Source organism: Amphiura filiformis, chromosome 7 (assembly GCF_039555335.1).
Source record: "Amphiura filiformis chromosome 7, Afil_fr2py, whole genome shotgun sequence".
Taxonomy (NCBI): Eukaryota; Metazoa; Echinodermata; class Ophiuroidea; order Amphilepidida; family Amphiuridae; genus Amphiura; species Amphiura filiformis.
Window position 1 is genome coordinate 2,421,670 of NC_092634.1, and position 16,645 is coordinate 2,438,314.

A 16,645-nucleotide genomic window follows, 5' to 3' on the forward strand; every position below is an offset into this window, starting at 1 on the left:
TCTTAGCTCTCGAATGCCGTTTGTTCTGTTCAATTTGTTTGTTTTAATCTCGAGATATGTTTAGTTAACAACGAAAGGGTAAAATCACAATTGTGCTGGTATTTTTTTACTAGGGAAGAGGACTGTACATGTAAATCAATGATAACATCAAGTTTATCAAGAGTTCCTTCGTGAAATCAAAAGAATGCATCGATAACACAACAATACAAATTGTTTTTACTGTTTTTACTATTTTATCATGATACAGGTATAATAATTCTCTTTTTCGACTTAAAACAGATTAAAAGATAAATACATATTTCACATTCTGCTGCAAAATTAACATGATTAAATACGTGTACAATGTCAGTGATTTTATCATGGTAAATACTGTTCTCTTTGTCACTCAAGACATGTAAAAAGACAGACAAATATTGCACACTCTGTTGTAAAATTAAAATCATGTCAACAAAATATTGCACATCATAACTATTCGTTTGACATTTTATACTAAAGATTTAAAATTCATGATGATTTTTATCAAATCATAAGCACATTTCCGAGTGCTGAATCCGACATTGCTTGAAATCAACAGTTTAGTCCATTTTACTGTTTGGTCTTTAACATTATTGTTCGTGTACATGGGTCACTCAGAACCCCCTTCCTTCTGCGTGACCGTCACTTGTAGCAATGCATCTTGCTGCCCGTCTTCAATACAATTATACTGAGCAATTATTAAATAATCATTTCTAATCCTACAAATGAATGTTCATTTATTAACTGAACTGTAGAGGTATTTGGATATAACATTCTATTCAATTTCTTAAAAAGTGGCACATAAGGGTTTTCATACATTTGTGTTTACTGAAGCAGATCTCTGGATTGCCGAAACCAAAATGAATAAAACAAACGGTATTTAAAAGCTATGACTGCTACCTTGAACGTTGATGTAAGCATCATGTCACATCAGTATTTTCTAATTGCCAATTTTTTTAGACAGGCTGTACATTACTTCATGTTGTAGCCGTGTTGTATAGGGCATTTCTTGCACACAAGGGAATGCGATCATACCCGGAGCACTGGCATTTCTTTTCTGAAGGTAGTTGTTTAACGCAAACTTTGGTAGTTTGGTTTTGAATGGCTTTGTTGGCTTTGGTGGTCTCTTCGTGCCCTTTAGAAGATGGTATTAATTCATAGATGACTTCCCCAGGAGGCCGGAAACCAAGAAATCAAGAAACAAGGACCTTTATTGAACCGAGACACATGGTTGGAACTAGATCCTGTGTGGGGCAACCAGAATAAAACCAACAATACCAAGTACATGAATGTTCCAACTTCGGTGACGTCATATTTAATCAGGCAGTTCTCTAGCCGTTTCCAAGAAACATCAGATCTAGTGACAAGAAAGTTCCTTGAAAGCGAAATAAACAAGTATAGTGTTGAATTCTAATTTTAACTCTCTCCACGCAGGTGTCGACTGCAGACGACAAGTTTCAATTGTTTTTAATTCACAAATTTCAGAGTGCTAAATTTTCATGACCATATTTGAATTCTGCATGAAAAATTAATTTTAAAAAACTTGTTCTTAGCTAGCACACAGAGCATTCTCATAAGAGTGCTTACTCTGTGATTATGTCTGAGTACACAGATATATCAGAGTTTGTTTTTTTAACAGCTGAAATCTAGGAAATAACGCTGACGAAACTTGACGATATGCTAACGTCTACGCGAACCGCGAACGTCAGATAAATCATTTGAAAATCAGTTACAGTACTATTTGAATTTCAACAGACTTTGGATTTGAAATGGGCTGTTCAAGTTGAAATACTTACACCCCTATGGAAAACATTACCTTAATCTAAGACACAGGCGGGTGTAAATTTGAATCATCCATTCAGGTAGCCCTGTTTGAAATTCACACACCCTATGTGGAAGATCAAGGTCATGTCTTTCATGGATTTCAACTGGACTAGGCCATTACGTTAGTTTTTGCTTACGTTTTGATATCCTGCTAGCTGCATTTTCAAATGACCTTCGTAATTCGTCCAAATCTTCAATTCTTTGTACTATTCTCTGAATGACTAGTTGTAAGCTGTTCACATCTGTATTTAACTCGGTGTCTATTGTCCCAGGCCGTGACAAATCAAAAATCTGCAATAAACAAGAAGAATTAAAAGACATGTCAGATTACTGTAGGCATTTATAGGCATCATGAAAGTTCTGTTTTCTCTGTTGGCATTCAAATTCATTGCCTCAAATACAACACATGAAGTTTAAAGATAAGGCAGTTTTCATGGCAATGGGCATTTATACTAATCTTTAAGTAAATATCTCAGTAAGATTGACAAAACAATGTTCATAAAATGTTTATGACATTTTTGGTTAGAAAATGAGAAAAGTACTTATATTAAATAGCGTGACTATCGCCATGCACACAAAATAAAACGCGCGGGTTACAAAATTGTCAATCTGGCTGGAAAAATTGCAAAGACTCTTCTGAACATTTTGATATAATAATGTGTCCATTTGACAAATTGTGTCTCTGCAGTATAGGTATGCGTCCTGGACAATATTATTAAATTTGATAATAAAATTAATTTGATTATTAACCGAAGCGACATCCCCTTTACTGTTGTTAGGTTATGCAACTTTTTTAGAACAGGTAAGAGGGCAGGAAGATTTACTTTATCATAATAAAAAAAAATAAAGAGATCAAAGACGTTTTTTAATCAATGATAAAAAATTATGATCCATCAAAAAGCAAACCTTTCATATCAATTTTAAATTTGCTCTAAAAAGCATGCGTTACTGCAGGTTTAAATTGTTGAAAGTCTGTTATGTTGACCAAATGATTTGGAAGGTTATTCCATTCTCTTACTGTTAATTCTTGGCAGTGGCAGAAAGGCAATTTGTAAACGTCTTTGTTGGAAGTCTGCTATACATGCTTTTTTTTGTCAGGACCGTTTGTACTATGAACCAGCAAACCATTGTTATTGCGTTTTCAGATACATGTTTCAAATACTCCAAAGAAAAGAAAGAATGTGGTCATATATCTTTAAAATATCTTTTGTTGATTCCAAATGATAATGTTATGGATTTTTATTCTGGTCAAGTTGCACAAAACATTACGACACACAGATTTCCCGTCTTATCAATATCATCATCTTATTAATGTCTAAATTATTTTCTTCAATGTATTCTCTAAACGTTCTTGCTATATGTAAAATGACTATTCAATCTTTACAAAATTTGTCATTTTTAAGTATAAACAAAGGACTAAACACCACATTATTTTGAGGTTTATGTTTTATGTCTTTATAACTGTTACAGTTGTGGCAGTCAGAAAGGCGATCTATAGCTATCAGTGGATGGAAGTAACAGATCGCTGGTTAGGACCCATTAAAGCCGTGGTAACTTTTATCTTTCCACAATACATGATTGCATTCCGATTCATGAAATTTTGGCCAGTATGATCGTAGCTAGTATGATCCGTAGTATACCCTTATGGAGAGCAACTATTTTAAACTCTTGCGATTTGGTAGTTCACAGCATCTTGCGAATGGTAGTGAGCTTTGGCAAAATTTGCATTGATCATTTCATAGCGAGTGTGTAGAAGAATTCAAATACCACAATACACTTTACTGTAGGTCGTTTGGTTCTAGTGTTATGTTGTAAAGGTTAAATACCACTTATACGCCTGGGCGATACATTGAAATACGACGAGTAACTATTTGTTTTCATGGCATTCGAAAAGACTGCATTAAAATCGCTGAAATTGATCAAGTTATACAGCCAAAAAAGTACTTTTTAGAGTTGTATGCTTCAAAATGGTACATTTTCTCTCATTATATGACATTTTTGTTGTAATAGTACCAAAATTCATACGCACGGCTTCGGTTTTTAGTAAATATTCGCCCTATCATCATGATCATATTGTAACTTTCAGCTTCGAGGGCGCACTGTCATTTTAAGGTGTTTACGGTTCAGTGCGTTAAAACAAGAAGAGTCTCAGGTCAACCTATGTTGAATTTTTGATCATTTGGCATCTAAATCATATAGTTTCACCTGATATTAGTGGCATTGAACTGTGAGAGTTCTGAAAATGAGAAAATTCCACCCGAAATTAGGCATTTTCCCATTGAAACCCGTGTAATACATAATTAGTGGTATTTAACCTAATGAGCTGAAATGGCTGGAACAGTAAGACTTTTGTGAAACGTACATAACTCATTACAACAATAAATCAAGCAAGTTTTCAAAGTATATAATTTGTAGAAAACTCACGCTCATAATATGTACAACTCTTAAATATCCATCATGACCGTATGCATGGCTGTTTACAAACATTCCACTATTCTCCAGAGGTCATCGAGGAAGATCGGAAGATGACGTCATTGCAACCCTTGAAACCGGGACATATGAACTTTTGAGGTTGCAAAATGCGCTCTGATCGTTTTAATAATAATGTTGTTAATCCAAAGTACACATAATGACGGGTTGTTGACGGGTTGTTATTTGACCATAACCTTGGTCCATGAATAAAATCTGAAGCCCTTATCTAACAAAAGACACAGTAGATAGGGGTTGACGTCATGACCATGGCCCGCCAAATTTGTGCATTATCATTCTTGGAAAATAACTTCTTAAAGAAGTTATTGTCATGTATCGAGGTCAGCAGAAATACAATTTACCATGGAATAATTTTGCGTAGTGCATGTTGGATGGACTCTGCCAATACTGTACTCTCCATTTTGTAGGTCTTGAGTATCAATAATAATAATGATATTAGTACATATTGAGAATAAAAGATAGGAGTCGTATATAATCCAATGTGACCTCAAGAAATAAAGTTACAAGCAATTGAATAGACGAAGGTCCAGTTTTAAAAGTGACAAACTGGCCTATACAAGGCGCAAAAAGATTCAAACAAGTGAAACAAAGGGACAACACATCAGTTTTTACTTCTCTGTACTTTTCATAACTTTCATTTTATTTGTCAGCTCTTTTGTTTCAGTTTTCTTTTGTTCCCTTTGTTTTAAATTAAAGCCAAACGCATAAATTAGCCATTCACCACTCTCAAACCAGATGTCTAGTCTGTGGAGTTTTTAATAGGCCAGTTTGTCACTTTTAAAACTGGAGCTTCGTCTATTCAATTGCTTGTAACTTTGCTTCTTGAAGTCACGTTGGATTCAATGTGGTGTCATAATGTGCAGGATTATACCGTGCATCTATTGCAAAAACAAATTTACCCCATTATTGTTCAGTTTGGAATTTGTGATTATTTTTCCAAGTGTAAGGATACTTTATTGGCGCAGTATATATTTGAGCAGTAGATCAAATCATAACAGCCTGCCGGTTGCGAAGGCCTTATTGTTAAACACATTTTAATTGGATTACGTAACTGATCTGCTCCGGTTACTGCAATGGACGCTTAGCAGTGCTGTAAACAACACATTTTGGGAGTTAAGTTAAGATAAAAAGCGATCAAACTATAATAAAAATTTCTTGAAATTTTGATTATCAACAACGTAAACTTGAACCCTGTCTTTAAATCATCGCAATCGGCCACACGACGGCTAAGATGCAAGCGAATACGCTACCTACATAAACCTATTAAATTCGGCATGAAAACAGTGGCAAAAACAGATCTCAAAAATCACTTTTTCTTGAAAATTGTGGGGAAAGGTGCCCCTCCAGATTTTAAATGTACGTTCTCATTCGATCTCAATGTGTCACACAACGAACGCCTATGCTAATACGTTTTGCACACATTCGGCACAGAAACCGTGCGAAAAAGGCGTCAAAAATACCGTTTTGTTTATTTATAAACCTCCACATTTCAGATTTAGGTTCAAATATGTTCTCAAAACAGCCATAGAAAATTTCAAAATGACAGATGTTTTTCAGTGAGAGAAAGGCACTTTTTACCATGGCAATGGAATATCAAAACCCAGTAAAATTGAAACTCACAAAGGGGGGTTGTGCTACACTTGTTAGCTGGGTAAAAAATGTAAAAATATTGGAAAACGTGTGGCATTGTTGTCTTTTTGATATTGTGTTAGTTATTTCAAATATTTCTTTGAATTATTTCTTAAAAATACACATATCTTATGACATTGAAAACCATAAATCAATAATTTTATCTCCCATTTTAATCACGTGGCTTGAAACAAGAAAGAGTTGTGGCTTAGAAGCAACGAACGTATCTTACACTTCCCATAATGCATTTCTTCCCTTTAAACTGATTTGCTATGTTGTGCCTCAGGCATGACATGGGCGATAGTGAATCATTCAGGCTCAGTGAATAGAACACATCCAGATCTTGCAAAATATATTTATTTCTTGACTAGCGACCCATGCTCAGAAAGTCTCAATATGAAAACAAAGGAAACCTACATAAGTAATGGGAGCGTCATTGTTGAAATGATGGGATGTATTATGTTGAAAAGGATTGTGGGAAAGGTAAGATATCTTTTCTGGGTTTTGAGTTGAAAAATTGAACAAATACCAAGTTTTATTACTGCTTCTTGAAAAACATGGGGGAAAAGTGCCCTTATTTACTGCTTACCAAATATGGTTTGAACCCTTTTGAATAGTTTCACAGGATTTTGTGCAGACGGGGGCTTTGTGCACGCGAGCGAAGCAAGTTTCTAAACCAGCCTGTCAGAGTTGAATTTTCTTGTTTTTCTTTAAAATTCGGTCCACATTTGGATTTAATTTTACAGGATATTTTACCTATATTACACCAAATCTAATTTTTTTAAATGGAGAAATTCGTTGAAATTTAAGCAAGAGACGACAAAAAAAACACGATTTGGTTGTGCTTACATCTCCTAGCGGTCATTTTTGGTGTTTGCCATTCAAAATAAAAACGAAAAAAGAAATGTCCTTCACAACCATAGGAATAGGTTAAAACAATTTTTGATATATCGCACTGCACTAGTATGTTAAGGGATAAAGACTTAGATCGTAATTCTATAGAATATTTATATCATGCTAATCACTCGCACCTTTAAGACTAGTATCTTTGAAAAGAGTGGTATTGTATTCAATCTATGAATGCAGACATTCACAGGTGATAGGTGCAACCTGCTTGCAGTGCAAAAATTATATTAACCTGTTACTATGGTAGTTAATCCTGTTACATTTTCACTTCAACTTCCAAGGGATATGTCACAAAAATGACAGATGAGCTGGATATTCCTTCCTTTGAACTAGAAACCAGTCATCATATCATAGTTCTCCCTGCATCCGGTCACCTATCCCTACCCGTCGGAAACCTGCCTCTGTCTCCTCAGCATCAATCACGTCTCCACGACAATAAGTGCTTATCAATCTATTTACGCCAACAAAGACGTTTACAGATTTGCCTTTCTGCCAAGGATTAACCATTGTTAACAGTAAGTAAGAGAATGGAATAACCTGCAAAATCGTTTGGTCAACATTTTCAACAATTTAAACCCGCCGTAACGCAACATCTACAACGGGTCATTGCTTTTACTGGTATAAGAGAAAATTTGCTGTATAACAAAGTCCCTTGGGGTTTTTTAAATGTATTTTTTCATAGTAAAATGCTTTTTTTAAATGCAGCTCTTACGAATAGAAAGTCTAATTGCATGTTAAATCAATTAGTGTAATGTAATTTAATTGAACCAGGGAAGTGACTGGAGGACGGCGTAAAAGGTCACTGGGTGTTAAACTATGATATGTTTTCTGTTAAATTTGTATATAATTTTTAAATTATTTTAAAGCAATTGTTATTGGTTACCTCCTCTTGCAGTGACATAATACCATCATGACCATGGTTCGTCAATCAAAATGATGAGACAAATATATTAAAACTAGCAGTCACCCGTCTTTCGCGGTCACTGTCTTTTGCGGTATACTGATATTTTATATTCTTTTTAATGTACTTGGCAGGTGTAATGGTTAATTTTTTACACCCCATTTTGAAATGTATGTAATGTCATCTGGTGGAGCGCAATTTGAAGTGCAGTCTCAGAATAATCAAAATAAATTTACAATTTTGTAGAACACTTTATTTTCAACATGGGCCAAAATATTTTGCCCAGACACTGATTACCTGTGAGTTACGGTGAGCCTTACCAGACTTGTACCTGCATATTGCTAAAAAGTTACCCATTTTTTTGTTAACCATCTGTCTTTATGGGACAGGATATTGTCAAAAGTTGCGGGGAAAATCTTAAAAAGTCACCCATTTGGGCTACCAAATCCCCAGCAAACACAAAACGTTTTCCACATCATTCGCAAAAGGTTATAAAAGGTTGTCAGAAAACGTTTAAATGTCGGGTTATATAAAGTTTATATTAAGAGTATAAAACGTTTTCATAACCTTAAAAAACATTTTTTTATAATCTACTGCTCAGCAAACAAAAATTTTTTACAGAAAACGTTTAAATGTCTGGTTATATAAAGGGTATAAAAACGTTTTAATATTATTCCAAAAACATTCTTGAAAACATGATACAAAACATTCTAAACAGAATATTATTTTGGGGTTGAAAAAATATTTTGCGAACAATGTTTGCCCAAAATATTTTCAATAACGTTTTAAAAACGTTTCATGACCTTTTTATAACCCGACATTTAAATGTTATTAAAAGGTTTTGAAAAAACCATTTAAGAACATTTCTGTGTTTGCTGGGTTCAAACATTTTAACATAATGTTATTTAAGTATTGACACAATATTTGGCAAAATGTATGTAAAAATAGTTTACAATAACATTTTTTTGAAAACATCAAAAATATTGTTGTAGTGTGTTTTCATACAAAACGTTTTAAAACGTTATCATGGCCTTTATATAACACGACATTTTAATGTTATTAAAACGTTTTTACCTAAACCAAAAGCCAAAATATAACTTATTTAAAACGTTTTTAAAACGTTTTTGTGTTTGCTAGGTCGCAGTTTGGCAAATCTGATTTAATTTGGGTGATTTTGGAGACTTCAAAATAGTGAAATTGGATATTCTTTCAATGGTCAAACAAAAGCATCAAACACTTGACCTAATTCAATAAACACTTTACTGTTGACAATAGGTTCTTAAAAAGCAGTCAGCCTTTGAACACTGACATGATAATGTTGACAATTTAGTTGAATAAACAATTCATGTTAATTACTCAAGTGAGATTCTCCTGTGTAATGGTATGAGTGACCCAATATCAGACCAGACATAGGATTTGCGGGTTGCGGGTGTGGTGTTCATGTTAAGCATGACTGTATTGTAGTGTATTATGACTGTATACTCAGTGTTTACTCAGTGCTTAGCTCGCAGGGAGCTTTCAGTGCTTTTGAAACTAATTAACTTAATTTGGCCCCTTTAACGTATTAAGCTAATACTTCCCCCTAAAAACACTTTTCTCATTACGTCAACAGATAACGCAATTCAATGATTATAGCAATGCGAATGTGGTAAATCTGTTGAAAACGACCTATTCAAGCACAATTTTTGACCAAAATGTAGGTTTTAAAAGTCAAAATCTCAACATTTGTCAGATTTTATGTCATTAAATGAAAAAGCACAAATGAAAGAGCCATATATACTAGCTTCATTTTAATGAGCAATGTCCAATTCACTTTAAATTGCAAATCTTGTGCGAAATGCTACTAGTTTCGCCTGTTTTGTCATACGGGGGTTGTAAATTCAATGAACAATAACTTTACTTAAAGAGCGCTAACAAATTCATAATGATAAGCCATTCATTACATTGATAATCAAAATACTACATGTTGTCACTTGACCTGCTAAAATAATGACTAAATTAAATGGAAGGGAGAAAACTTTGCACAATGTTTGTCAAATTAGTGTCAAATTTGGTCAAAAGCCTTCATCCGTGGAATTGAAGACAATGATTATACCCTCCCTCGGGTCCATGGATAACGACTGGTAACGTAAACTATATAACATTAAAAATCAACCCAATACATGGGAGCGGTAACTGAATTTTAGCATTCAATATATATATAGGAAGTGTAATCAGTGTGGTGGCATCGATTTGTGGAGAAAGATGAATAGGTTGTTGGCGCTGAGTATTAAAGAACGAACTGGGGGTAAAGGACTTTGACATATCTTTATAGGCCATATTGTTCCATTATCAAGGGACCGAACCGAACCGAGACTGTGGAACAGACTAACAATGGTAAACGTACGCTACTGAAATATTTGAGTGACAGCACTTACAGCACTATTATTAAGAGCTTATTTCCAAACCGTGTTAAGTCCGCAAACACATGTTTCTGATTTACCTGTGCGATATTGCAATGGGTTGTGATGCTATAGATATTATAATTTCAGTTGGATGTATCATTACAAAGCAAACAGTGGATGGATGCACAGTAACAATACTCTTTGAGGCCTTTGGTTCCCAAATGAGAACAATAGTCTGCATATTGTTAACCAGCATTGTTGTGGTAAATAATGGCTTGTTGATGGTACAATTCACTGTTCAGTTGTTGGTAATGTCAAACTTGTCAAAATAATTGTGATTCTATCACACAAGTAAATGAAAAACATGTGGTTGTGGTTGCTCTTCATATAGAGAGAGGGTGTATGCAATACAACGTCTTCCAGGAAGTCTCCGCATAGGCGGCATAGTAAGCGCAACACGTGACGTACGAGGCTGGCGAAGATACAGGGCTGACAGCCCCATTCAAAATACACGGTTAGCAATTACAAATGGAAACTTAACATACTTGCAGTGGGGTACTTTGTCGAACCCCGACGGTTTTAGAGTAAGATAATTTTGCTTTGACACCACGTAACAAATTTATAATTGTTTGTGAAGATTTCATGATTATGTGTTACTCCAATGGCGACCTCAAAATTGGCGATATCGCTTCCATCACCGCCTGCCTCCGCAGCGAATTTCACATGACAATAAAACATGTGACAGGTATGAATGATTGTGTAATTGATCTAGAGACTTTTCCCTCTGTCATAATGTCCTCCAACATGGCTGTCAGTTCATTTGATACCGTTCCGGTTGGTTTATTGCATAGGGTCTATACCAATCCTAAAAGATCATGCTTTGCACATTTCATCTATATAATTACGATGGTTCGGGCACAAAGGCCCCCTCGCGCCCCAATAAAGAAATCGATTCTGTTGTTGGATAACCCAGGTTTCTTGCTGCTGCTATTCAAGCATAGAATGGTCTGCGCCACAACACAACAGGGCAGACTCATAGACAATTCCAAGAAGCTCTTAAAGGAGAATGCAAGTGACGAAAAAATGTCCTTTTAAATGTTATAAACATAATAAATGACTTCGACTATGGTTCGTGGACAAATCATTATCTTAGTTCAAAGAACCCCTCGCGCCCCAATAAAGAAATCGATTCTGTTGTTGGATAACTCAGGTTTCTTGCTGCTGCTATTCAAGCATAGAATGGTCTGCGCCACAACATCTACAAACAATTCCAAGAAGCGCTAAAGGTGGTACTACACCTCTTGATAAATTTTGTGACTAATTTTGTCTTTTTCTCAAAAATAAAGTAATGGTAACAAACGTTATGTATATTATAGGGGCAAGGAATTCAATTACTTCACTGAAATTTCAGTGATTCAAGACAAGTGGTTCAATATATATGTTAAGAAATGAGGTACATTCAAACGGTACCTCTTTTCTTATCATAAATAACGTACCGCTTGTCTTGAGTCACTGAAATTTCAGTGTACTAACTGGATTCCTGTCCCCGATAATAAACATAACTTTTGTTATAAAGAGTGTTATTAGTTTTTGAGAAAAATGCAAAAATAATCTCAATTATCAAGAGATGTAGTACCACCTTAAAGATACACTTGTTTTAATTGCTTTGTTGTTACTTTTATATTTTTAGCATTTATGTTATTTTTGTAAATGCAATGATTCTTTGGCAAATTGCGTTCTAAGAAACTCATATTTTTATGTAGTTGTTATACGTCAGGGTGATCCAACTTTACCCTCATAAGTTTGAAAGGTTAATTTCTCGGAGTTTAGAGCAGCTATTCTTAAGTGTTACATATTAAATATTAAATATATATTTTTCTAAGAATATGCGTTTAAAAAATTAGAGATAAAGAAGCTAAAGTGACAAAATAGCAGCAGTTTTACGTCAGAGGGTGCAGAATCACTTGGTCCACACGTAATTCAGTGGGATGTATCTGAATACCAATAGTATTGCGTTAGGCATGCATTATTGGTAAACACCCTCGCCTATTCATTCACAATTATTTTATATACATTCATGAAAGCTCATGAATAAATTATAATCTAAGATCTTAATCCTCGCTAATCATACTAGATGAAACAATGTACTTGGAATTAACATGAACATTATTTAATTAATATAATAATTACACAATATCATTGGTGCAATTTTTGCATTTGAAATTTTTTTTCATTTTGTGACTGCGTGAATTTCTAGACAGGATTTCAATGTCAAGATAAGGCAATTTACAACACAAGACACGACTTTTGGCAAAATTTCACGCATTCCTACTCCCCAATGGCAGCCATAGCCGCGACGGGGACCCAGCTACCTCACCTAAAATGTGAAATGATGCGGCCTTGAAGGGTATTTTAAACTGCATTCTATCACCCGTGTTACACGTAGACAAAAGAATGATAACAGTTTACAACACAAAAGAATCTAATATCGAATTTTAAGCGGGTTTAATCCACCCAATTGGGCACTCGCAACACCTGTTTCGTGCATGCGGGGAACCAAATATAGCTGACCAAATCCTGACCATGACTTGGCTCGTTGGATTCGTCTATAGGCCTACCATATGTTGAATAGATGTAAATGACGGGTGGACGTCATAGAACTGCCCAAACACCTTGCTAATAGACGTTATCCGTGTTCTATAAGCTACATACCCTATCAGCGTCTGCTATATACCTTGTTTAGGATTTTCAAAAGAAGTACCTGCATGTGCAATCATGACTTTTTCAAAATAGCCCGCAAACTCCAACTCCAAAATAGTACAAACTCCTGCTATAAATAAAAGTTCACACCAGTCTATATGATAAGCTTAATAATGCAGAGATTGCAGGTGAATTTAATTCTTATTTTACCAATATAAGTAAAACCCTTGCTGCTAAATTTAAGAATATTTACATTAATAATACAGGTAATTCTGCTGCTGCAGTAAGTGATAGTACTAATAAATTTGAATTTGATAGTACCTTAATATGTATTAATGACCTTTCGTCCAATAAGACAGATGGTTTAGATGATGTCAATAAATCACTTTTGAAATTGGCTTCACCTCATATTTGTTCATCGCTAGCTTATTTATGTAACGTTTCATTAGCATTTTCCAGTTTCCCATCTAATTGATACTACACCCTTGATAAATTTGTGACTATTTTTTGCAATTTTCTCAAAAAATTATAACACACTGGTAACAAAAGTTATGTATATTATAGGGGCAAGGAATCCAGTTACTACACTGGAATTTCAGTGACTCAAGACAAGCGGTACGTTATTTATGATAAGAAAAGAGGTACCACTAGAATGTACCTCATTTCTTAACTTATATAATGAACCACTTATCTTGAATCACTGAAATTTCAGTGAAGTAATTGGATTCCTTGCCCGTATAATATACATAACTTGTGTTACCAGTGTGTAGTTATTTTTTTTGAGAAAAATCTTTGGGCCCTTACTTTTCTTGATATACATAAATTCCCTCCCTCGCTCTGTTGATTGTAAAGTCATAATGTATGCAGATGACACATCTTTTCTCTGTAAATCTAATGATCCTAATAACTTAGAAACTATGCTAAATAACAATCTTAAGAATATTGCAAATTAGTTCTCTAATAACATCTGGCGACTTTACGCTCATTTCGTGGAAGCAAGACACATATTATCATTAAAAACTTACATTTTGGCCCTTAAAATATTCAAAAACGGAGATTATACCAAAATCTACACCTCTTGTCATCATTATAAATACTGAAATATATAACAATTCACACAACCAAAATATTATCCTTCTGTTTGATCTTCCCAGCACTATAAAAACATTTTCAAACTGAGTCATTCCGATAAAACCCGAAGCATGAAATAATTTCCGCTGTCGCGCGCGCATAAAAGTACCTCTGCAGCATCATGTACAGTGCGAAGTTCCAATATGTAACAGGCATCATTAACTACGATGAATTTTCGACGATCAATTATGGATGAGAGAGGTACCAAGGATACTCAATGTGCATTCAAGCGTGTGGTGGGATGTCTTGTTAAGAGACTGATTAATTGACGAAAAATGGCGAACATTTGATCATTTCTTTCCATTGGTATCTTATTGTGAAAAACCAAGTAGCTTATGTGTTAGCGCAATATGCTAGGAAAATATCTAAACCGATGACCACATGTTCACATTGGCTTAATAAGCTGTATTTTCGCGCAAAAGGGTACCGTAATTCTTGACATTACTTGTCCGTCAGTTTGGGTACAATTGGACCCCCTAGCTTACTGAATAAATAGCGCGGTTTTTCGAACTTTTCCTATCTTGATATGAAATGGTCTATTATACACCTGGGTGGCGAGAGATTAAGGGCACATGCAACACGAAAGCACCACCGCCGCGAAGGGGCTCGAACCCGCAGCCCAAAGTTTATGCGTCAGAACCCGTACCGCTAGGTCTCCGTAGCGTAAGAGGTTGAAAAATATAATATTTGGAAGGATTTTACATAACGAAGTTGCTATGAACGACAAGTTGTAAATATTGTGCATAAATATTATCATGTAACGAATGCATTAAGGGATGGGGTATGAACGTTTGGACACTATTTATTGTGGGACATTAGAGCACATCAGACATATCCAATTGCATTCTGAATACGAAGAATGTCCTTCTGATATCAAATAATTTTGTTTTTTTGAAATTTGCAATGTAATACACATTTTATGGCAAATAATTAAAACTTGATATTTTTGATATTTAAGAGTACTCGAAGTAAACTTTATAAATCTGATGATTTATACTTAAAGTGTATGTAGGTGGGATGAAAAGCCGACGATCAATTGAAAAAGTTGACCTTTCGTATTGAAGATATGGATTTTTCCCAAAACACCAAAAAAATAGGTCTTTTTGGGAAAAGAAAACATATCTTCAATATGAAAGGTCAAAATTTTCAATTGATCGTCGGCTTTTCCTCCCATACACTTTAAGAATATATCATTAGATTTATAAAATTTACTTCGAGGACTGTTATATATCAAAAATGTGAAAAATATCAAATTTTAATAATTTGTCATAAAATTTGTATTATATCGTGAATTTCAAAAAATGAAAATTATTTGATATCAGAAAGACATTCTTCGTATTCAGAGTGCTATTCGATATGTCTAATATGCTCTCATGTCCCACAAAAAATACTGTCGAAACGCTCAAAACGCTCATTCCAGATCCCTGAAGGAAACTAAACACATGTTTTTAAAAACAGACGCATTATAGAATCGCTAATAAACTTTCCAATTAATTAAATATTCCATTTAAATATAATATATTAATTTTGCAGAGGGAAAGCACCAATACTATGCAGAGCCTGGTAAAGCGAACGCTAATTGCTGCAGTACAATAACAATGTAAAAATGAGTAAAACTTACACTTTGTTGGCGAATCCTATCTCCTCTATTTGATATAGCTGCTGATCTACTAAGTTGAAAAAGTAATGACCCACATATAAAAACTACTAGGAGTTGATAAGTCCACCAAGCTACCGCCATGTCTGTTCGGATCTCCAAATCCTCTCCTTTTTTTACTAACAAATTTAAAAATCCCGAGTTGTCTTATTGGCGTTGTTCAACTTTGAAAGAATAGACACGCCCACTTTGTGATGTATTTAGTGAGATTTGAGATAATGGGCAGTGTTTGCTCACGTACTGAGCTTCTTCCTCTTGTGAAAAACAAATTGTTAAATGAATTCATAGTAAAACAATCTGAGTCAAACCTCCAACACGCCTGCGTATGAAAAGGAGAAAATCATTTATGTATCTTTCTTATCTTTTGTGGAAATGCTGACGCAGTTTATGGTTTCTTTATTCTACTTAACTCTCTTCACGCGGGTGTCGACTGCAGACGACATGTTTCAAAAAAAATTTAAAAATGCAAAAATTTCAGAATTGTAAATTTTTCATGACCATATTTGGAATCAGCATGAAAAATGCATTAAAATGAGTACAAACAAGCCTAGTATTGGTTCAGTAGTTCTTAAGATAGCTCTTGATATTTTGAGAAAATATCTCAAACTTGGGACTTTTGATGTTGAAGCCTATGGCTAGCATGCAGAGCATTAACATACTTCAAAATAATATTTTGTTACTGTGCAACCTTGGCTAGCCTCGAGCATAAATGTTATGAATGAAATATTGAATGGTAATGTAAACCCACAAAGAATCATATTAATAGTTATTAAAAATTAAAATGTTTTTTGATATCTTCGTTAACATGTTAATGATGTCAAAATACATGTATATTTGTTTTTGTTCGGCTAATCAGGTTTTGTTGGGCTAATCAGAGCAATAATCACAAAAAATCCATTCATTGTTTTCTTCATTCTACCCGGCATCAGACTTTCTCTCAGCAACCATGGTAACTGACGTGATTAAATTTCTTAATTTTGAGCCTGCTTAGCGTCAAATTAAACCAAG

The 16,645-nt window shown here is 34.5% G+C and overlaps 1 protein-coding gene across 1 annotated transcript in view; it reads right to left on the reverse strand.

Annotated features, from left to right (window-relative positions):
* Nucleotides 1-15,880, reverse strand: part of LOC140156220 (uncharacterized) — a 32,403-nt gene extending 16,523 nt beyond the window's left edge. Inside the window, exons 1-2 of the mRNA XM_072179221.1 lie at nucleotides 15,602-15,880; nucleotides 1,977-2,130 (exon numbers count right to left, since the gene is read on the reverse strand). Of these exons, the coding sequence (XP_072035322.1) occupies nucleotides 1,977-2,130; nucleotides 15,602-15,721 (274 nt within the window). The 5' untranslated portion in view covers nucleotides 15,722-15,880. The remainder of the gene's footprint in view (nucleotides 1-1,976; nucleotides 2,131-15,601) is intronic.
* Nucleotides 15,881-16,645: the final 765 nt, after the last annotated feature.